Here is a 22,500-nt window from a genome sequence, read left to right as displayed (position 1 = left end):
AACCAGGTGGGTCAACCGGGAACTTACAAAGACGATGTTGGTAACGAAGGAAATGTTGCAGCTACAGATACAGAGAGCTTTATTTATCCCCGAAGGACAATTCAGTTTCTGCAGTCCACCGAGACCTCTACACATTCATACTGCACAGTCATCAATGACAGAGGGAACACAGTAGGGGGCATATGGGGAGGTGCAGATCAATAAATACAAGAATAAAAATATTCACAATAAAAACAATAAATACAAGAATAAAAACAAGACGAGATAAAAGAATAAAGGAATAAATAAAATAAAGTGCAGAGAGTATTGCACATTGTAAATTACATTCCAGGAATGTACCTAATGCAAACACGGACAACGCTCAGCGTGGACCAGTAGGAAGGAGATGAATCTACTACAGAGAACTCTTCTAAAGACACTTTACACAATACAGTTTATAAAACTTTAACAAGTCGTCTAATCAGGTTTTCAGTCGTGAGCAGATGTTCATTCCAAACAGCAGCTGGATGAAGAGTTTCATCACAACTTAGTTACACGTTTATGTCGTTTCTAGGTGATCACAGCATCTGTCAGATTATTATTCTGAAGGAAATACACTTTATAGATTGATAGAGAGCGTGTTGATCCTATTGAGACATCTCCAGCAGCTACAACAGAGTCCATTAGAACTTAATAACTTCATAAGTTTCACTGTAAACATTAATATTCTGGTTTCAGAGTGTTTCTTTAGAACCAGCCAGCGTTCACAAACAGGAAGAAATCCACCGCAGAGAAGCAGAGAGACCGATTTATAAACCCACACCAGCAGAAAACCGACCTCTTCTAATGTCAGTCATCAGGATTCTAATGTTCTCTGCTGTTCCATTACACCTCTCTCGTTCCACCAGATGTGAGGCTGACAGCTGTGTATGAGGAGAGTGACGGCCGGGTCTGAAATACGACCCACTGAGCCACAGAAACATCATCCTGAACACATTCTGGCTCAAAGCGTGTGAAAGCATGAAGTTTCTACTGTGCATGTGAACACGAGGAAGCTCGGTCTGCTGGTTATTAGAATAAAGCTGAAACAGAAAGCGAGGCTGCAGGAGTCGACGTTATGATCAGCCTTAGTGCACTTTGTTTTAAACCTTTTATCCATGGTGGGAACGTTTCTGCTGAGCTCACAGTCTCTGTTTCAGCTCTGACCTGCACAACAACAACTCTGATTACATTAACCCTCCTGTTGTCTTCGGGTCAAATTTGAGACTTTTTCAAACTTCATTATATCATAAATATGAATGTCTTTCACCTAATTTCCCCCAAATTACATGGATGGTTCCCTTATGGTCTTTGCAAACTGTCACACTGTCATTAAACATTTTTTTATATTATAATATTTGTAATATTCTGACTAAACGTTGACATTCACCGGTCTGATAATCCATCTACATTATTCCTCCAATTTTGAGTATAGTCTAAATAATTCATAATTTCTGCATTTTTTCCTAAAAAATGAGGTTTAATTTCATATAAATGAGGTTTATTGACCATGAATTCCAAAAAAAAAGTGTAAAACTTGTGTTAATGAGTTGGAATGAAGTTGGCCAAAAAGGTGTAATACAGAATTGGGTGATAATTTATAATGTATGCTTTAAAAACAGTCAAACCAGACCAAAAGTTACATGGTCGACGGGAAGACAACAGGACGGTTAATAACTCTACTAACCTGCCGAAGCACGGCTTCATCTCTCAAATCATTCCTCTAATCGCCTCGTCTACCTCAAGATATTCACTTAACAGTTGGTCTCTGATTTAGAAACGCTGAGACTCGCTGTGCTTGAATGAGATCAAGTAAGATGAGATACCCCTTTAGGATATTAAATATTCAGCAGAGCAGGAGAGGACGCAGAGAGGAAGCAGATCAAATATACAAAGTGAGTCAAAGTTAGAAAACATCCACGCTGCAAAGTGTGTATAAATGTGCAAAACCGACAGTGCAGTTAACTGTAGTTATTGTGTATATAAGAAATGCATTATATGTATAGCTCTAATAAGATACATATAATATTAATAATATGCAATTAGTTATATATTTTATATAACGTATATAAAAATAAGGGCTGTCAATCTATAAAAATAGTTAATAATGATTAATGTCACATGTTTTATCTGTTCTAAATGAACCTTAAAGGAGATTAGTCCAGTATTTAATCCTCTTATCAACATGGGAGTGGACAGATATGCTGCTTTATGTAAATGTATGTATATATTTATTATTGTAAATCAATGAACAATATAGTAGTATACTGTATCTATAGTAATACCGCTGTTTAAAAATACTCTGACATTTTTGGGACTTTTTTCGTACATTTGTCGAACGTAAATTTAACTTTTTTGTCGGTCTTTTCCGGATATTTTTTTTACTTTTTTTCCCTGATATTTTTTGGACATTCTTTTTTACTTTTTTCCAGCCTTTGAAAATGGCCATGACAGTTTTTACTCGCCAGAATTTAGCGTAACTTCGTAGCGTTATTTAACCTCCTTCATAACAAGCTAGTCTGACCTGGTTGGTACCGATGGCTTCGTCAGGTTTTATAGTTTCAGATGATACCAGGATCTTCACTCTAGCTTTAGAACTGAACCCGATGTGTCGCACGTTGTGTTAATGCGTTAAAGAAATTAGTGACGAAATGAAGTTAAAAGAGAAACCAAACATTAGTAGAAGTATCTGAAGATAACAGACTGATGATGCTCTAAATGTGTTCGAATGACATCTCTCTGGTTTATCTCTGGTCTCTCTCTGGTCTCTCTCTGGTCTCTCTCTGGTCTCTCTCTGGTCTCTCTCTGGTTTCTCTCTGGTCTCTCTCTGGTCTCTCTCTGGTCTCTCTCTGGTCTCTCTCTGGTCTCTCTCTGGTCTCTCTCTGGTTTCTCTCTGGTCTCTCTCTGGTCTCTCTCTGGTCTCTCTCTGGTGTCTCTCTGGACTCTCTCTGGTGTCTCTCTGGTCTCTCTCTGGTGTCTCTCTGGTTTCTCTCTGGTCTCTCTCCGGTCTCTCTCTGGTCTCTCTCTGGTTTCTCTCTGGTTTATCTCTGGTCTCTCTCTGGTCTCTCTCTGGTTTCTCTCTGGTTTATCTCTGGTCTCTCTCTGGTCTCTCTCTGGTTTCTCTCTGGTCTCTCTCTGGTCTCTCTCTGGTCTCTCTCTGGTTTATCTCTGGTCTCTCTCCGGTCTCTCTCTGGTCTCTCTCTGGTTTCTCTCTGGTTTATCTCTGGTCTCTCTCTGGTCTCTCTCTGGTTTCTCTCTGGTTTATCTCTGGTCTCTCTCTGGTCTCTCTCTGGTTTCTCTCTGGTTTATCTCTGGTCTCTCTCTGGTTTCTCTCTGGTTTCTCTCTGGTTTATCTCTGGTTTATCTCTGGTCTCTCTCTGGTCTCTCTCTGGTCTCTCTCTGGTCTCTCTCTGGTTTCTCTCTGGTCTCTCTCTGGTTTCTCTCTGGTCTCTCTCTGGTCTCTCTCTGGTCTCTCTCTGGTTTCTCTCTGGTCTCTCTCTGGTTTCTCTCTGGTTTCTCTCTGGTCTCTCTCTGGTTTCTCTCTGGTTTCTCTCTGGTGTCTCTCTGGTCTCTCTCTGGTTTCTCTCTGGTTTCTCTCTGGTGTCTCTCTGGTCTCTCTCTGGTTTCTCTCTGGTCTCTCTGTGGTGTTTCTCTGGTTTCTCTCTGGTTTCTCTCTGGTCTCTCTCTGGTTTCTCTCTGGTCTCTCTCTGGTTTCTCTCTGGTCTCTCTCTGGTCTCTCTCTGGTCTCTCTCTGGTCTCTCTCTGGTTTCTCTCTGGTCTCTCTCTGGTTTCTCTCTGGTTTATCTCTGGTCTCTCTCTGGTCTCTCTCTGGTTTCTCTCTGGTTTATCTCTGGTCTCTCTCTGGTTTCTCTCTGGTTTCTCTCTGGTCTCTCTCTGGTTTCTCTCTGGTTTATCTCTGGTTTATCTCTGGTCTCTCTCTGGTCTCTCTCTGGTTTCTCTCTGGTCTCTCTCTGGTCTCTCTCTGGTCTCTCTCTGGTTTCTCTCTGGTCTCTCTCTGGTCTCTCTCTGGTTTCTCTCTGGTCTCTCTCTGGTTTCTCTCTGGTCTCTCTCTGGTCTCTCTCTGGTCTCTCTCTGGTTTCTCTCTGGTCTCTCTCTGGTTTCTCTCTGGTCTCTCTCTGGTTTCTCTCTGGTCTCTCTCTGGTTTCTCTCTGGTGTCTCTCTGGTCTCTCTCTGGTTTCTCTCTGGTCTCTCTCTGGTGTTTCTCTGGTTTCTCTCTGGTTTCTCTCTGGTCTCTCTCTGGTTTCTCTCTGGTCTCTCTCTGGTTTCTCTCTGGTCTCTCTCTGGTTTCTCTCTGGTCTCTCTCTGGTCTCTCTCTGGTCTCTCTCTGGTTTCTCTCTGGTCTCTCTCTGGTTTCTCTCTGGTTTCTCTCTGGTCTCTCTCTGGTCTCTCTCTGGTCTCTCTCTGGTCTATCTCTGGTCTCTCTCTGGTTTCTCTCTGGTCTCTCTCTGGTCTCTCTCTGGTTTCTCTCTGGTCTCTCTCTGGTCTCTCTCTGGTTTCTCTCTGGTCTCTTTCTGGTCTCTCTCTGGTCTCTCTCTGGTCTCTCTCTGGTTTCTCTCTGGTCTCTCTCTGGTCTCTCTCTGGTTTCTCTCTGGTTTCTCTCTGGTCTCTGTCCCGCTGAGCTGCAGCACCAATTAACCTCCGATGTCATTCTCTCTTTGCTGCAGTTCAATGAATGAATGGTACGGTGAAATAAAGCCTGCAGCGTCGAGTTATTCAAGATAAAACTCCATAAATCATAGAGCTGCTTTAAAAAGAGACCTCCCACCGTCCCGTCACCGACCAACCTCTGAGAAAAAGACTTTTCAATGCTTCTGTCCATTATTACGGTTTATTGAGTGACATAACTTTATAACTGAGGTGGAGCAGATTTTAGGGACATGAAACATTTGACATCACAATAATGAAAAATACCAACGAAGACCGTTTCTACTGCAGAGTTCAAAGGGTTAAGTGTTCGCTCTATTACTGATTATTGACGTCTTATCTTGTAATGATAACGTGGCGATAATTCAAATAGTTAACTTGCTGTTATTAAATCACTGACTATAATACGTGGTGCCATGGATAACCCATAATAACCCTGACCTAGTTACACACTCACTGTTTCTCCTCTCAGCTCCGATTCTCTTTCCCAACACGTTTCCCTCCTCCGTGATTATTAAAACATCAGGGCGCTGTTACTTTGACCTTTGACCTCCTCAGTATCTGTTGCCTATAACAGTGTGTCAGACTGTCAGCGTGGTTGTGAATACACATCAGCACTAACTGCTGCCGCTGTGTCTGTGTGTGAGTATTATAGACCTTGCATCTCTATCTGTATTATTGTATTTCTATAGAGCTGTTAAAATTAACGTGATAATAACACGTTAATGCAAATTCTTTTTAACGCCACTAATTTCTTTAACGCATTCAATATTTCAGAGGTTCAGTTTTAAAGCTGGAGTGAAGATCCTGGTGTGATACCAGTATGTCTTACTGCATGATACTATGATATATATCATCATTATGTCATTCCTATATTATGATATTATATTCTCTAGCGCTGTAACTAAGCATTATTTTCATTGTTATGATTATTTTCTCAAGTAATCGATTAGTTGTTTGGTCTATAAAATGGTGAAAAATGTTGATCAGTGTTTCTCAAAGCCCAAGATGACGTCCTCAAACGTCTTGTTTTTGTTAAAAAAAAAAGTCTGAAAAATATTTTCAAAAATAATCTCCAAAAGAAAAGTCTGAAAAATTTCCGAAAAATGTAAAAAAAAAAAAAAAAAAAAGTCAGAAAAATGTCCAAAAAATTTAAAAATTTAAAAAAAAGTCTGAAAAATGTAAAAAAAAAGAAAAGAAATCCGAAAAATGAACGAAAAATGTAAAAAAAAAAAAAAAAATTGTACAAAAAAAAGTCTGAAAAATGTTTGATAAATGTCTGAAAAAGCCTGATGCATACATCGGTACCAGCCTTGTCAAACTAACTTGTCATAAAGGAGTTTAAATAACGCTCTAAACTGACGCTACATTCTGGGGAGGACAAACATTTCTCTTCTCCCTGAACGACTTTATCTTCATGACTTCTTATCAGAAACAAACCGAAGCCGAAGCAGCTCTCACAAATGTCAACTTTCAAAAAGCCGAAGTGACAAACAACATCTGAAACAGTGAAAAGATAAAAAGTAAATAAGTGGTGAACTCTGTGTTCCTGTGTGTCTCCAGCAGTGGGTGTACACTCACGGGCAGCAGATCCGCCAGCAGCAGCTCTGTCTGTCTCTGTCCACCACCTTCCCCGCCTCACAGGTCCTGCTGATGCCCTGCAACATGGCTGACGGCAAGCAGGTCTGCACGCACACACACACACACACACACACACACACACACTCATTCATGTGGTGTGCAGCTGCAGGCCGGTCACTACATCATGTGGCTGGTAAATTAATCTAAATGTTAATTAATCTAAAGCTAAATTTGTCTAAAGATGATGGTGATGATGTCGCTGCAGGCAGATGATCCACACACTGTAACACACACACACACACACACACACACACACACTGTAACACACACACACACACACACACACACACACACACACACTGTAACACACACACACATCCACACACACACTTGTCATCACCTGACCACTGGGCACCTTGACGGCGTCCCAGAAGCCCCTGCAGCAGAGAACAACCTGACAACCAATAAATCACCTGAGAGAGAGAAAGAGAGAGAGAGAAGAGGAGGAGGAGGAAGAGGAGGAGGAGGAGGAACAAGAGGAGGAGAAGGAAGAGGAGGAGGAGGAGGAGGAAAAGGAGGAGGAGGAAGAGGAGGAGGAGGAGGAACAGGAAGAGGAGGAGGAGCAGGAAGAGGAGCAGGAACAGGAAGAGGAGGAGGAGGAGGAAGAGGAGGAGGAGGAGGAGAAGGAGGAGGAGGAAGAGGAGGAGGAGGAGGAACAGGAAGAGGAGGAGGAGCAGGAACAGGAAGAGGAGCAGGAAGAGGAGGAGGAGGAGGAACAAGAGGAGGAGGAGGAGGAAGAGGAGGGGGAGGAAGAGGAGAGGAAGGGAGGATGAGCCCATTACAGCTCACCAGTGGTTCTCTCTGCTGTGTGTTAATAATTCATAATGATATCTGTATTAATGTAAACTAGTCTTCTGGATGTGATCGGACTTCGTGTCCTCAAACAACGATGTCTTAAGAAAAGTCATTCCTCGTGTCTTCGTGCGTTTTCTTACGAATGTCCAGCGTCACTTTCTGCTCCAGAGTCTTTGCAAAATAAAGTTCCGTCTTCACAGGAAAGCACTTAGTTAGGTTTAGACAACAAAAGCACTTAGTTAGGTTTAGAGAGAGGCTGCTGGTAAATCCATTCAAATATATAATCAGCATTAATCACATGATTGTCCAAAGTTAACCGTGATTAATCACACATTTATTATCTGTTCAAAATAAACCTTAAAGGGACTGTTTGTAAGAATCATAATGTGTTGTTAACAGCTTCACCTGTGGCCGTTAAGTCAACTAAAGTCAGCGTCCTGTTGCTGGCGCTTGTGCTCGCTCTACATAGACATGAAGGAGCATCGCTCAACACAGTGAGGAGACACACGTCAGCTAAAAGCACAATATCACTCTATATTTCAGCTGCTTGGCAGTAATGTTAGCTGACCAGACCAAGGTCTCTCCATGAATCAATGCTGATCCTAGTGTTGGCTTTTCCCGCCTCGGCCTCCCGACCGCGGCCGGAGGGAACGGGGGAGACGCCGGAGTTTTGGTCGGAGACGATAACGTTTCTCTCTGCGGAGCCCCGTCACTTCACAAGACACGGGAAACCTCTGTTGGTCTGGAGGAGCTGCAGCAGTTATTTCTGCACAAACGTCCACTGAACATTCACTAGATATTCTCAGAGCTAAACTAACTCTTCTGCAGTGTGGAGTGAGCAGCATGCACGGGAGAGGTGGAGAGAGAGAAGGAGCGCGGTGTGTGAGTGAAGGCAAGCAGGCAGCGGAGCGGTCTGAACAGCGTAGCCACACGCGAACGCACATGGGATCCCAACCCGATAGATATACACCTGTAACACCAACACCACAGAAGAAGAAGTGCTATCACCCCACATGACAAGACGTGGAGGAGCAGCAGACGCACCAGAAGAGAGAGGGAAGAAGAAGAAAAGGTGTCACTGCTGGAAATGGAAAGGAAGAACCGTGTAAAGACAGGAGAGAGAGTGTTGCTACAGAGGTTCACTAGTTTCACTAGTTTCAGTTACATGACAGCGATGAGCTTCAGCGGCTCCGCTGAACTACAAACACACACACACACACACACACACACACACACACAGGCTCTGGTGTGTGTGTGTGTGTGTGTGTGTGTGTCAGAAGGCAGGAAGTAGAGCGATGATAGCTAATTAGAGTGAAGATCCACTGGAGAAACAGCCCCGGGCTGACTGGTAGAGAGACACAGAGAGAGAGAGAGAGAGACAGAGAGAGAGACACAGAGAGAGAGAGAGAGAGAGAGAGAGAGAGAGAGAGAGAGAGAGAGACAGAGAGAGAGAGAGACACAGAGAGAGAGAGACAGAGAGAGAGAGCGAGAGACAGAGAGAGAGACACAGAGAGAGAGAGAGAGACACAGAGAGAGAGAGAGAGAGAGAGAGAGAGACAGAGAGAGAGAGAGAGAGACACAGAGAGAGAGAGAGAGAGACACAGAGACAGAGAGACAGAGAGAGAGAGAGAGAGAGTAGCCTGTGTTTCTGCTCCTTCAGTATTTATTTCTCTTCGTTCTCTCCGTCTCTCTCTGAAGGTCCTTTCAGACTCAACGCCACCTCTGACCTCTGACCTCTGACCTCTGACCTCTGAAACACATTATTTCTAACGGCTAGCGCCGCACCACGACGGCTTTTGTTGCGCCACGCAAAACCCAACTTTAGGTTTAGGTGCACATCACAGCTGCTCGCTGTACACGCTGTGATGTGCACGCTGTGATGTGCACGCTGTGATGTGCAGCGAGCGCAGTTCAGACGGCGTGGTGTCGCGAGCAGCTCTCTTCCTTCGGGAAACGACAGGTGGTGTAGCTGAATCGTCGTCCCACTGGAAACAGTAGAGATTAAACACACTGTTCAGTTCCAGAGACAGGATGAGATAACCATAAGGCGGGAGGAAACCGGGAGGAAACCGGGAGGAAACCGGGAGACTACCGGGGAAACCGTCTGCAACTCACTGACTGCAGTTCACCAACGTTTCAACCCAACTCACTTCATAGAGTCAACAACCAATGAGCCGTTCTCAACTACGCTGCAACCAACACTTCTGGGTGCCCGCTCATAACGGCCACGCCCCCGAACGGCCACGCCCCCGAACGGCCACGCCCCCAAACGGCCACGCCCCGAATGGCCACGCCCCCAAACGGCTACGCCCCGAACAGGCGCTGCACTAGTTCTATGCAGAACGAGCAGTAATGGAACCCTGAGCTGCCAGCGTTGCCCTGAAGGTGGAGACCTGAGACGTAGTCCTGATTCCAGGTCTGTCTGTGTTCACCCTGTGACCACCCGGTCCTGGTCCCAGTGCATCCTGGGATACCGTACTGATCTTGGACAGGAACAAGCGGACTGAGAAACGTACCGTAGGTCCAGTATGTGAAGGAGCGATGCAGATGTGTAGAGGAGGACAGATGTTGCTCTCAGTAACGAGGTGAATACTAATTGATTTACTTTTAATTATCCCTCTCTGCTTTTTTCTTTTTCAATTAAAAAGCTCCGCGGCGCCGCCACTCTGTGATGAGCGTGACATCTTGACAACGCCGCAATGGACCCACAATGCAACTCTACAGAACAAAGCCAGTGTGTGTGTGTGTGTGTGTGTGTGTGTGTGTTGTTACAAGGCCGTACGAGATCCAGATACATGACAGCGTTACGCTTCAGAGCAGCAAACACAACATGGACGCTCCTCGCCAACACACACAAATACACACAAATACACATAAACACACGTGCACACTCAGATTACAGACACACAATCACACACAGATACTCTTTCAGATATTAGCTCTCTCTCTCCCTCTCTCTCTCTCTCTCTCTCTCTGATGGGCTTCACACCCTCCGCTGGATGAAAGACTCTTTTCATGTCTGATCATATCTGCCTCTTTGTTTTCCAGCTATGAATAATGCACAGACACACACACACACACACAGACACACACACACACACACACACACACTCTCTCTCTCTGTCCTCACACAACCAAACACACACTCTGTAAAAGTGTGTGAGAACCGCTGGATTAAAGCAGAGAGGAGAGGAGAGGAGAGGAGAGGAGAGGAGAGGAGAGGAGAGGAGGAGAGAGGAGAAGAGAGGAGAAGAGAGGAGAGGAGAAGAGAGGAGAGGAGAGGAGAGGAGAGGAGGAGAGAGGAGAAGAGAGGAGAGGAGAGGAGAGGAGAGGAGAGGAGAGGAGAGGAGAGATGCCTCCATCTAGTGGAGACTGAGAGGAATCAGCAGTTAGTCCATCAGGATGTTTCCATGGTGACATGAAACAGTCCTCTGCTATACTAATACTATTACTATTAGTATACTAATACTGTTAGTATAGTAGAGGAGTAAACTGGGCTGTAGCTCAGCAGGTAGAGCAGGTTCCATCCCCCCGCTCCTCTGTGTTGAAGGTATCTTTGGGACGACACTAAACTCAACGCTGCTGCTGTATGAGCCTCAGACACTAAAACTCAACGCTGCTGTATGAGCCTCAGACACTAAACTCAACGCTGCTGCTGTATGAGCCTCAGACACTAAACTCAACGCTGCTGTATGAGCCTCAGACACTAAACTCAATGCTGCTGTATGAGCCTCAGACACTAAACTCAACGCTGCTACTGTATGAGCCTCAGACACTAAACTCAACGCTGCTGCTGTATGAGCCTCAGACACTAAACTCAACGCTGCTACTGTATGAGCCTCAGACACTAAACTCGACGCTGCTGCTGCTGTATGAGCCTCAGACACTAAACTCAACGCTGCTGTATGAGCCTCAGACACTAAACTCAACGCTGCTGCTGTATGAGCCTCAGACACTAAACTCAACGCTGCTGTATGAGCCTCAGACACTAAACTCGACGCTGCTGTATGAGCCTCAGACACTAAACTCGACGCTGCTGTATGAGCCTCAGACACTAAACTCAACGCTGCTGTATGAGCCTCAGACACTAAACTCAACGCTGCTGCTGTATGAGCCTCAGACACTAAACTCAACGCTGCTGCTGTATGAGCCTCAGACACTAAACTCGACGCTGCTGTATGAGCCTCAGACACTAAACTCGACGCTGCTGTATGAGCCTCAGACACTAAACTCAACGCTGCTGTATGAGCCTCAGACACTAAACTCAACGCTGCTGTATGAGCCTCAGACACTAAACTCAACGCTGCTGCTGTATGAGCCTCAGACACTAAACTCGACCCTGCTGTATGAGCCTCAGACACTAAACTCAACGCTGCTGCTGTATGAGCCTCAGACACTAAACTCGACGCTGCTGTATGAGCCTCAGACACTAAACTCAACGCTGCTGTATGAGCCTCAGACACTAAACTCAACGCTGCTGTATGAGCCTCAGACCCGCCTCGATGACAGATCACATTTTCATTTTGACACCAAGAGAGCGCGTTGAGGTCCAGACACACCAAGCCGACATCAGAGAACCAGCGGCGATGAAGGCCGGACCGTTGCGTCGCCTCACGTCTCCTTCATCTTGGCCGACAAGTTGCGTCCTGAACACACCGCAAAGACGCCAGCTGACGGCGAATATACAAGCTGCTGTTATGATGCGAACATGAAACAAGCGGCGTCTGGCGACCATCTTCACACCGCTCTCTCTCACCACTTAGCTTCATTCCAGATGTTCATGTCGCTGTGAAAACACCCGTGTGTCGAACAGCCAATCAGAGTGATCTCTCTCACTGCGAGCTCCGCTGCCGAGTCAACACGCTGAATCGGCTGAAGTAGACGCAGGAAACAACCGTTATTGATTACTGAGTGGTACATCAAATCTCACGGCAGATTCTGACAGATTGTTTGCATGTTGCACCTCCGTCCTCCGTCCTCCGTCCTCCGTCCTCTGTCCTCTGTCCTCCGTCCTCCGTCCTTAAGTCCTGTTCCTGCCCTGCAGAGCATCACTGGAGACCAGAGATCCAGAGCTGGTCTCAGCTGACTGCAGGTTTCAGCATCACTAAGATCCTCCAAGCAGCAGCACCTCCAGGAGCCCTTTAATCCCTGCTCCGCTCTGCCTGCCTGCAGTGTTACCTTCCTCTACTACCGGCCACTTCCTTTTACTTCCAGGACAAAAGAGGCTCGTCGCTGCCTCCGTTATGTCTGTTCTGGTGACAACAAGCCTCTCAAAGCCTCGACACGCTAGATACGTCCACCACGGAGCACTGACACTTATTAACCATGTTAAATCACTCACACACCACTGGTCTTTGTCTGTGTTTGTCTCCTGCAGCGGTGGCAGAAGTCGGGGACTCACCTGGAGCACCTGGTCTCCCGGTTCTGTCTGGACTCGGAGATGGCGCTGGACGGGATGGACTCGTCTCGGATGCTGGTCATCAGCCCCTGTGAACTGAGCGCCTACACACAGAGATGGGAAGTCCCCTTCTCCTGACCCTTGACCCCGCCACCTTTCACCTCCACACACCCGCCCCCGTCACCCATCACAGCCTCAAAGACCCGACGCAGACGCAGACGCAGACGCAGACGCAGACGCTCCGACGGAGTGAAGATGCATGAGCACGTCATGTCGAGGCGCCGCGTCGACGGTCGCTGAACGGAGGGTTTATTAGGACCTTTCTGACGCCTCCTCGCTGTTTATAAGGAGAAGGAACTAGGGGAAGGAGAGGAGACGTGGATCCGTCGGGTCTACGTTTCCCTGATTCACTGAAGATGAAACAGTTTTGAAAGGAAGAGACACGTCAGAGACGTCTGGAGATTAAAGGGTGTGTGTCTGAGGCCAACCAAGTGCACCTTACAGCCCCGACCAGCTGGAGGGGAACAGTATCAGAATGTGTCTCGTCATCTTCTGTCTGTTTTCAGGATGTTTAAGAATTAAAAGAAGCACAACTCACGTCTTTAGTCTGTTTGGTCAAATAAGGTCTTTACTGCAGGAGAAGCTTCCAGAGACGACCGTCTAGTAATGAATCCATCTGACCACATCTCACCAGAGAGTGATCATAAATCAAGATGCATTATTATTATTATTATTATTATTATTATTATTAATATTATTATTATTATTATTATTATTATTATTATTACTAATAAACAGGAACAGATGTTGGCATTGGATGTTTCTGCAGACGGCGGATCCGTTGAACTTGGGCGTTACGACGTGGTTTTATTGCGTTGTTATGTTGTTGCTTTATGATTTGAACTCAGACTCTGATCTGTTCTCTAACCTGAACTTCTGTATCCTAACCCTACCCGATGGTTTCTCAGCGTTAACCACGCGGGTACTGTGTGTTTCCTGTATCCGTGGTTTGCTGAAACGTCCAGTGACGATGTTTTTCTCTGTTGTTGTTGATCATGTGACTTAATGAACGGCACAAAGTCTCAGCCCAGCTGATCAGCCTCTGACTGGTCGAACCAAAGACAAGTTGTCGTACCGCCGTTTGACCACGACGTAAAACCGGGAGCGACCGGAGCTCTTCCTGGAGAGTTAGTTGGCTTCTTTTCCTCACGTCCGTTTCTCCTCTCGTGAACTGATTGGTTTAAGTTCAATAGCCAATCAGAGGGATTTCTATCACACCACAAAAACTAGACAGACGGCCGACCGTCAGCCTGGTGAGACAGATAGACAGACAGACAGACAGACAGACAGGCAAACAGACAGACAGACAGAGAGACAGCGTGGTGAGTCAGGACAGACAGAGAGACAGACAGACAGACAAACAGAGAGGGACTACAGGTGGACATGGAGACAGAAAGGGACTACAGGTGGACATGGAGACAAGCCGGCACAATGAGGAGGGACATGTCAGAGAGCAGCATGTCTGCAGCACATCTCATAGCGCCTGGCTGCTGTTCTGGGGATGGATCAGCACATCTGGAGGATACAGCTGCTGCTTCACATTGCTGTGCATGTGAGACGTTTTCTACACGAGATTGTGTTGTTTTCTTTATCAAAAGCTTCACTCGCCCTGATGACACCCGTCAGCATCGTTCATGTTTCTGGTGCACGTTTGACGGAGTCGGAGTCCCGTTAAAGTCCCGGTGAGACTGAAGTCAGAGCATCTGTAGAGCTTCTGTAGAGCGTCTGTAGAGCTTCTGTAGAGCTTCTGTAGAGCGTCTGTAGAGCTTCTGTAGAGCTTCTGTAGAGCGTCTGTAGAGCGTCTGTAGAGCGTCTGTAGAGCTTCTGTAGAGCGGTCTGTAGAGCTTCTGTAGAGCGTCTGTAGAGCGTCTGTAGAGCGTCTGTAGAGCTTCTGTAGAGCGTCTGTAGAGCGTCTGTAGAGCTTCTGTAGAGCGTCTGTAGAGCGTCTGTAGAGCTTCTGTAGAGCTTCTGTAGAGCTTCTGTAGAGCGTCTGTAGAGCTTCTGTAGAACGTCTGTAGAGCTTCTGTAGAGCGTCTGTAGAGCTTCTGTAGAACGTCTGTAGAGCTTCTGTAGAGCTTCTGTAGAGCTTCTGTAGAGCGTCTGTAGAGCTTCTGTAGAGCGTCTGTAGAGCGTCTGTAGAGCGTCTGTAGAGCTTCTGTAGAGCGTCTGTAGAGCTTCTGTAGAGCGTCTGTAGAGCGTCTGTAGAGCGTCTGTAGAGCTTCTGTAGAGCGTCTGTAGAGCGTCTGTAGAGCGTCTGTAGAGCGTCTGTAGAGCTTCTGTAGAGCTTCTGTAGAGCGTCTGTAGAGCGTCTGTAGAGCTTCTGTAGAGCGTCTGTAGAGCGTCTGTAGAGCTTCTGTAGAGCTTCTGTAGAGCTTCTGTAGAGCGTCTGTAGAGCGTCTGTAGAGCTTCTGTAGAGCGTCTGTAGAGCTTCTGTAGAGCGTCTGTAGAGCGTCTGTAGAGCTTCTGTAGAGCGTCTGTAGAGCTTCTGTAGAGCGTCTGTAGAGCTTCTGTAGAGCGTCTGTAGAGCGTCTGTAGAGCTTCTGTAGAGCTTCTGTAGAGCGTCTGTAGAGCGTCTGTAGAGCTTCTGTAGAGCTTCTGTAGAGCTTCTGTAGAGCGTCTGTAGAGCGTCTGTAGAGCTTCTGTAGAGCGTCTGTAGAGCGTCTGTAGAGCTTCTGTAGAGCTTCTGTAGAGCGTCTGTAGAGCGTCTGTAGAGCTTCTGTAGAGCGTCTGTAGAGCTTCTGTAGAGCGTCTGTAGAGCTTCTGTTCTGAGACGTATCTCACAGTGAAACAGAACTTCTGAGCGGCGTACCGTTTCAAGAGGGATTTAAATCAAATCCTTTGCATTTGATTGGACCGCTAAAAGGTGTGCAGGCTCAGAGCGTAGCGTGAGACGGAGCTACAGAGATCGATGATGGATGATGTCATGATATTACTGATTGAAATTGGTTGTTACTAGCTAACACAAGCACACCCGTTAGATTCTGTAATGCAGGAAGAGAAATATAAAAAACATGAATATATTGTTAAATCGGTGCACCGTACGTCCGTAGACGTGCTCTAAAGGGTTAAAGGGTATTTTTCCTCTCATGTTGTCTTTGACCTACAGTAATGAGGTAATCATCTCTAACCTCCCTAACAATCATTTTGCAAGTCAGTTTTTCAGATGATGGATTTCTAATTTTGGAGACAAAATTCTCTCCAAACTTCTGTTGACGTCACCAACAGCATCATTTTGATATCCTGTTTGACTCCTGAATAAAGGTTTTATAACGGCTCTCTGTTTTATTGACAAACTGAAGCTGCCACCATTTAGATGTTTCTTTATGATGTAATAATGTATAATACCAACCCTCTTCATGTTAATTAAACACCACAGCTGGTGACCGTTAGTAACCGCTGGTGACTGTTAGTGACCGTTGGTAACCGTTAGTAACCGCTGGTAACCGTTAGTGACTGTTGGTAACCGTTAGTAACCGTTGGTAACCGTTAGTGACTGTTGGTAACCGTTAGTAACCGTTGGTGACCGTTAGTGACCGTTGGTAACCGTTAGTAACCATTGGTAACCGTTAGTGACTGTTGGTAACCGTTAGTAACCGTTGGTGACCGTTAGTGACCGTTGGTAACCGTTAGTAACCGTTGGTGACCGTTGGTGACCGTTAGTGACCGTTGGTAACCGTTAGTACCGTTGGTGACCGTTAGTGACCGTTGGTAACCGTTGGTAACCGTTAGTAACCGTTGGTGACCGTTAGTGACCGTTGGTAACCGTTAGTAACCGTTGGTAACCGTTAGTGACTGTTGGTAACCGTTAGTAACCGTTGGTGACCGTTAGTGACTGTTGGTAACCTTTAGTAACCGTTAGTAACCGCTGGTGACTATTAGTGACCGTTGGTAACCGTTAGTAACCGTTGGTGACCGTTAGTGACCGTTGGTAACCGTTAGTAACCGTTGGTAACCGTTAGTGACTGTTGGTAACCGTTAGTAACCGTTGGTAACCGTTAGTGACTGTTGGTAACCGTTAGTAACCGTTGGTAACCGTTGGTGAACCGTTGGTAACCGTTAGTAACCGTTAATAACCGTAAAACACATTAACAGGATGCTGTCGCTAAACAGTGATGCAGTCGTGAGTTCCGTTTCCAGTCGGGCCACTATTCCCGCCGCACCGAGGAGGCTGTAGTCCGTTCACTGACTCGTCTGATGCATTCGGTGCTGGTAACGGGAGGAAAAGACTACAAGTTTCACCGAGAGGAAGACAATGACTGCTGCGTTTAAACGCTCTCAGAAACGTTGGAATTACTTCGATTAACGCCCTCATACAGCGGCAAATACGTAAAAGGAGACGTTTCTTTGACTCTAACACGGAGCAACATATATAAAGTATTGTGCTATCTGTTTGTTTATGTTACTGGCCAGCAGGTAAGTGGATAATTAAAGCTATATTGGCGTTTGTATTATAGGTTTTGCTTAACGTTTAGTTTCTAACCAGCAACTGTCGTTTCTCCTGGTGTGCTTTATTCCCTTTGTCCAGGTAATCACAGCGTGGTGCGTCTCTGTAGTCTACATTACGGCTCGGTACTGAACCGTCCGGTTGCACTGATTTACGTTGGAATTTTGGGAAACTCGAGTTTAGCCGGAGTACGTGAAGGCAGCACAGGTTTCCGCCCCGCTTAGTGACGCGTTTTCCGGTGACGTCTAATGTTGGGGACTCAGAATCTGCTGCCTGTTTTTAAATGTTCTGATCATTAAATCTAATAATGATCAATACTGATCAATAATGATCTCTGATCATGAGGCTGAGGAGTTCACTGAGATGCAGAGCAGCGGGGACATAAAGCAGGACTCCTCCAGCGGAGAGAGGTGAGTTCACCTGAGCTGACTAGTCCGGGTTAAATATAACATGATTACACCTGAGGGATGCTAACGGTGCTACCGATGCTAACGGTGCTAACGGTGCTAACGGTGCTAACGATGCTAACGGTTGCTAACGGTGCTAACGATGCTAACGATGCTAACGGTGCTAACGGTTGCTAACGGTGCTAACGATGCTAACGGTGCTAACGGTGCTAACGATGCTAACGATGCCTAACGATGCTAACGATGCTAACGGTGCTAAACGATGCTAACGGTGCTAACGGTGCTAACGATGCTAACGATGCTAACGGTGCTAACGGTGCTAACGGTGCTAACGGTGCTAAACGATGCTAACGGTGCTAACGGTGCTAACGGTGCTAACGGTTGGCTAACGATGCTAACGGTGCTAACCGGTGCTAACGATGCTAACGGTGCTAACGATGCTAACGATGCTAACGGTGCTAACGGTGCTAACGATGCTAACGGTGCTAACGTGCTAAGTGCTAAGTGCTAACGGTGCTAACGATGCTAACGTGCTAACGTGCTAACGGTGCTAACGATGCTAACGATGCTAACGATATAGTATATATAGTATATATAGTATCTATAGTGTATATAGTATCTATAGTGTATATAGTATCTATAGTGTATATATAGTATATATAGTATCTATAGTATATATAGTATCTATAGTGTATATAGTATATAGAGTATATATAGTGTATATAGTATATATAGTATATAGAGTATATAGTATATAGTATGTTATAGTATATAGTATATATAGTATATAGTATGTTATAGTATATAGTATATATAGTATATATAGTATGTTATAGTATATAGTATATATAGTATATATAGTATATAGTGTATATAGTATGTTATAGTATATAGTATATAGAGTATATAGAGTATATATATAGTATGTTATGTTATAATATATAGTATATATAGTATGTTATAGTATATAGTATATAGAGTATATATAGTATATATAGTATATAGTATGTTATAGTATAATAGTATATAGGAGTCTATAGTATATAGAGTATATAGTATGTTATAGTATAAGTATATATAGTATATATAGTATCTATAGTGTATATAGTATCTATAGTGTATATAGTGTATCTATAGTGTATATAGTATCTATAGTGTATATAGTATCTATAGTGTATATAGTGTATATATAGTATCTATAGTGTATATAGTGTGTTATAGTATATAGTATGTTATACGTATATAGTATATAGTGTATATATAGTATATATAGTATCTATAGTGTATATAGTATCTATAGTATATATAGTGTATATAGTATCTATAGTATAGTAGTATTGTTATAGTATATCGTATATATAGTATTATTAGTATATATAGTCTATATGTATGTTATAGTATATATAGTATAAGTATGTTATAGTATATAGGATATATAGTATGATATAGTATATAGTATGTTATAGTATATAGTATTATAGTATATAGTATATATAGTGTATATAGTATCTATAGTATATAGTATATATAGTGTATATAGTATATATAGTGTATATAGTATTTATAGTATATATAGTATATATAGTATCTATAGTGTATATATAGTATATAGTATCTATAGTGTGTATATATAGTATATATAGTATCTATAGTGTATATAGTATATAGAGTATATAGTATATAGAGTATATAGTATGTTATAGTATATATAGTATATAGTATGTTATGGTATATAGTATATAGTATGTTATAGTATATAGTATATATAGTATATAGTATATAGTATATAGTATGTTATAGTATATAGTGCATATAGTATAGATAGTGTATATAGTGTATATAGTATAGATAGTGTATATAGTATATATAGTATAGATAGTGTATATAGTGCATATAGTATAGATAGTATATAGTATATAGTGCATATAGTATAGATAGTGTATATAGTATATATAGTATATAGTGTATATAGTATATATAGTATATAGTATGTTATAGTATATAGTATATAGTATGTTATAGTATATATAGTATATAGTATGTTATAGTATATAGTATGTTATAGTATATAGTATATAGTATGTTATAGTATATAGTATGTTATAGTATATAGTATATATAGTATATAGTATGTTATAGTATATATAGTATATAGTATGTTATAGTATATAGTATGTTATAGTATATATAGTATATAGTATGTTATAGTATATATAGTATATAGTATGTTATAGTATATAGTATGTTATAGTATATATAGTATATAGTATGTTATAGTATATAGTATGTTATAGTATATAGTATTTTATAGTATAGTTCACATATTATTTGCCTTCACCTGGAGGCCTCTTCTCTTCAGTGATGAATGGTAGTTTAGTGTTGTGAATGCTGAATGCTGAATGTAAGACAGAGAACCTGATGAAACATGTCTCTGTTTTCATCATATACAGACTGTTTTAGTCAAATCAGCTTTAAATGAATAAAATCATTTGATGATTTATCACTCCATTTTTATCAATTCATTTCTGTTACTTCATCCCCTCCTAGCAGAACACCTCAGATCCTTTTCAAAATGAAAGACTTCATTTAAAACTATACAGTAATTTATAAAAAATATATATTTTTATCATCATATATATATACAGTATATATATATATATATATGTATACTGTATATATATATATATATATATATATATATATATATATACTGTGTATATATATATATATATATATATATATAATTTCTGGGAACCTTTGTTGGACATTTCTTGCTATTTCCTCCCTTTGTATAGATCAAATGAACATTTGATTAATCAAGACAGTAATCAGCTGAATGGATAATGAAATAGCCGTTATTTGCAGCCCTTCAGTAAAAACCCAGTTTGAAACCAGCGGATGAGACCTGCTACCGTCGTATGAAACATACTTCACTGATTCTGATTCTCTTTCTGTCGATCCATGATTAAAAGATTGATGGCAGCGCTTCCTGTTGACTCCTCTCTCTGGACTCTCCTCTAACATCTCACATCTCCCCTCTCCCCTCCAGCCCCCCCCTGTTCCTTCAGCAGCTGAGCTCCTTCAGCTCCTCCATCCTGCCTCGCAGCCGTCCTGCTCTCTGCCAGGGCTGGCTTGAGGAGCAGCAGCGCCTCCTCCTCCTCCTATCCCCCCCATTTCATCCCCCCTCCATCCCCCATGGTGCTCGGTGCAGGGATTTCCCCCCCGGCCTCCTCGACTCCCCCGCTACCACCCCAGCAGCTATCAGGTGTACTCTGGTAGGACGTTACACCCGTGCAGCATCAACCCGTGGTGGCGGTAGCTGCCGTCCGTTGCTCCACCTCCGACCGGCCTCATGATGGAGCGGCCCGACAGAGAGCCTCCTCACAAACGGAGGAAGAGTTCAGAGGAGAAGGAGTGCGCGCTGAAGAACGGGAGCACAGAGGAGGAGCAGCAGGAGGTCAGGGCCAAGGATGGAGACGGCCGGCCTCGAACAAACACCGCTTCAGAGATGGGAGTCGAGACCGAGGGAAGACGGAGCCGGGAAGAGCTTCAGCTGGGATAAAGACGGAGGAAGGACCTAAAGCTGGGAATAAAGACGGCGCCAGTCGAAATGAAACCCTGAACCGAGGGGGGGCTCAGCAGCCTGCGACCTCGAGGACTCAAACCTCCAGTTCAACACCTGAACAGGATAAAGGTGCCATGCAGAGACCCAACCCTGGTTCAGAGAGAAGCAGGGAGGTGAGAGGAGTAAAAGGACCAGAGGGACAGTGTAGAGGACAGATGTAATGTTGAGACAGCAGTGGACGGGACGTCTTCCCCAGCCTGGCAGCACTACTCATACCCCCCGAACCCGTGGCAGGTAGCCGGAGCCAACAGGACGCCTCCTCCACCTGGAACCTGCCCGCTGGACGGACAACAGGAAGGACGTGAAACCAGCCAAATGTACGTTGACTTTATTGTCTCATTCACACATCTGTGCTGTATCAATCTTGAAACACATTTCTCCTACATGTTAATATACATGACAAAGTGATTTTGTCTTTATGTGATAGCCTGACAGGACAGTGAGACAGGAAACACAGGAGACATGTTAACATATTGATATGGCTCTGGGCAGCATTGTTAACGTACCATGAAGGATTAATCATCGTCTCCATGTCATTAGAAACATCAAGATGATATAATCACATTAAAACTCTACAACATCGTTGCTTTAAATCCTGAAAGTCATGCACTCACTGTTAAGTGTTTAGTGACGGTAACGAAGCCTCCGGTGTCTTCCTCGCCTGTGTTTTCCTCTCCGGTGTTTTCCTCTCCGGTGTCTTCTGGGTTCAGTCTGAGGACAGATATACAAAGTCTTCTGTTAAATCTGTCCTTTCTAAACGTCTTCCTCTCTTCAGCTCTCAGAGACACTGGGAGACCTCCCCGTCCTGCAGTACCGACACCCGGCCACCGGGGGACAGCACAGCGTTTGACTTCTCCGTGATGTCCTACAACATCCTGTCTCAGGAGCTGCTGCAGGACAACGTCTACCTGTACCGACACTGTAAGCCCGGCGTCCTGCCCTGGGGCCACCGGCTGCCCAACCTGCTGGCTGAGATCCAGCAGCACGACGCCGACGTGAGTCACAAGACACTGTAATGGTCCCCGTGGGGATACGATGGCTGTTACTGTACCGTATGGTCAAACGTTTGTGGACATCCAAATATTGCTTAACCCTCTGGGACCCGCTGGAGATCCCGATTAACTTTACTGTCATGAACTTAACTGTTATATCTATAACATATGTCACTTAGTCAGGAGTGGTCAGTTCACTCAGAGATAGAGAAGGGGTCCTTTAAGGGAACGGGTTGGGAACCACGGAGACGGAGCATCAAACCTAAACCATGGACCATCTCTTTTCTTTAGATTCTGTGTCTTCAAGAAGTCCAGGTGGACCACTATGAGAACCAGATTAAACCTGCTCTACAGGCACTAGGTAGGTAGGTAGGTAGGTGTGCGTGCGTGTGCGTGTAAAATGTATTTTTCAGTATGGCTGTCAGTTGATCAAAATATTTAATCGCAATTAATGG

At 44.2% G+C, this 22,500-nt stretch overlaps 2 protein-coding genes and 1 pseudogene across 3 annotated transcripts in view; all 3 read left to right on the top strand.

Moving 5' to 3' along the window:
• galnt14 (UDP-N-acetyl-alpha-D-galactosamine:polypeptide N-acetylgalactosaminyltransferase 14 (GalNAc-T14)) overlaps positions 1-13,114 on the top strand; it is a 174,503-nt gene extending 161,389 nt beyond the window's left edge. Inside the window, exons 13-15 of one of the 2 annotated variants that reach the window (XM_037750347.1) lie at positions 1-6; positions 6,250-6,366; positions 12,497-13,114. The exon at positions 1-6 is cut by the window's left edge and continues 139 nt beyond it. In XM_037750347.1, coding sequence (XP_037606275.1) covers positions 1-6; positions 6,250-6,366; positions 12,497-12,655 — 282 coding nt within the window. In that variant the 3' untranslated portion in view covers positions 12,656-13,114. Of the gene's footprint in view, positions 7-6,246; positions 6,367-12,496 lie in introns of both variants that reach the window. The other variant, XM_037750346.1, reaches the window with a different exon arrangement.
• Positions 13,115-16,854: 3,740 nt separating this feature from the next.
• LOC119476811 lies at positions 16,855-21,251 on the top strand (annotated as a pseudogene).
• The window catches only part of angel2 (angel homolog 2 (Drosophila)), a 6,455-nt gene continuing 5,188 nt past the window's right edge, over positions 21,234-22,500 (top strand). The window contains 3 exon segments of the mRNA XM_037750364.1: positions 21,234-21,370; positions 21,829-22,048; positions 22,337-22,406. Coding sequence (XP_037606292.1) covers positions 21,914-22,048; positions 22,337-22,406 — 205 coding nt within the window. The 5' untranslated portion in view covers positions 21,234-21,370; positions 21,829-21,913.

The sequence above is a fragment of the Sebastes umbrosus genome, chromosome 18, assembly GCF_015220745.1.
Source record: "Sebastes umbrosus isolate fSebUmb1 chromosome 18, fSebUmb1.pri, whole genome shotgun sequence".
NCBI classification, from domain to species: domain Eukaryota; kingdom Metazoa; phylum Chordata; class Actinopteri; order Perciformes; family Sebastidae; genus Sebastes; species Sebastes umbrosus.
The sequence above is the reverse complement of the archived record's forward strand: the minus strand, read 5'-3'. Positions and strand labels throughout refer to the sequence as shown.